The 819-nt window shown below is 38.8% G+C and overlaps 1 protein-coding gene across 1 annotated transcript in view; it reads right to left on the bottom strand.

Annotated features, from left to right (window-relative positions):
- SMYD2 (SET and MYND domain containing 2) overlaps window positions 1–322 on the bottom strand; it is a gene marked incomplete at its 3' end in the record, with an annotated part of 20,800 nt that extends 20,478 nt beyond the window's left edge. The window contains exon 1 of the mRNA XM_010132796.1: window positions 308–322. Coding sequence (XP_010131098.1) covers window positions 308–322 — 15 coding nt within the window. The remainder of the gene's footprint in view (window positions 1–307) is intronic.
- Between the last annotated feature and the right edge of the window lie 497 nt (window positions 323–819).

Raw genomic sequence — 819 nt, 5'->3', positions numbered from 1 at the left:
AGAAAGAGTGTTCTGACCACCAAATAAAAAAGAAGTAAAAAAATCAAATTAAGAAAGTAATAATGACAAGACTTTACCCAGGGGAAGGATAGAAGAAACACCTCCTTGTTCTTAAATAGAAAAGTATAAACTTGATCAAGCCTAGAAGTTGGGACACGTAGGGAGGGACTGAAGATGGAACTTGGAGGTAAAAGCGAAGGACCGTGGGTCAGCAGAAGTAACTTCCACCCCTTCCACCATGACGTTTCCTTGCTAGTTTTCCTGGTACAAACAACTGCTTCTTCCTCCTTCAGCAAACCTTGCTTACCTCTTCATAAACCATCGTGAATTTTGTATGATAAGAGAAGAAACTTGCAATCTCAGATAAAAAGCTCCAAACAGCCAATAAATGGCTTTATTCAAGTACTTCCTTCCCTCATCTAGCTAAAAGCTGCCTATGAAATAATGTCATATGGAAACATTTCTTACAAATAAGCATTTCTCATGAATGAATCACATTTTCTCCACAGTCTTTAAAACCCATCCAGATTTCTCTCACGGCTTTAAGGATGCTCATACATTAAGCGTTCCCTTTCTTCCCAGCAACTGCTGTTGTCAGTCTTTCAATATTCTTGAACTATTACAGATTTTTTATAAAACTTATTTCTTTTAAGCCTTTCGAGTCCTCATGATGCTTCAAAACCAAAAGGCCATTTGACTCACCCACAATTCACTAAACAGGGAAAGCAGGAATCTGAGGAAGCAAGAGAAGGAAAACTAAGGGGAAGCCAGTTTTGCTTTGCAACCTGCACCACTTGGGAGAATACGACTATCCTTGAA

Source organism: Buceros rhinoceros, unplaced genomic scaffold (assembly GCF_000710305.1).
Source record: "Buceros rhinoceros silvestris isolate BGI_N320 unplaced genomic scaffold, ASM71030v1 scaffold6863, whole genome shotgun sequence".
In the NCBI taxonomy this organism is placed as follows: domain Eukaryota; kingdom Metazoa; phylum Chordata; class Aves; order Bucerotiformes; family Bucerotidae; genus Buceros; species Buceros rhinoceros.
The sequence above is the reverse complement of the archived record's forward strand: the minus strand, read 5'-3'. Positions and strand labels throughout refer to the sequence as shown.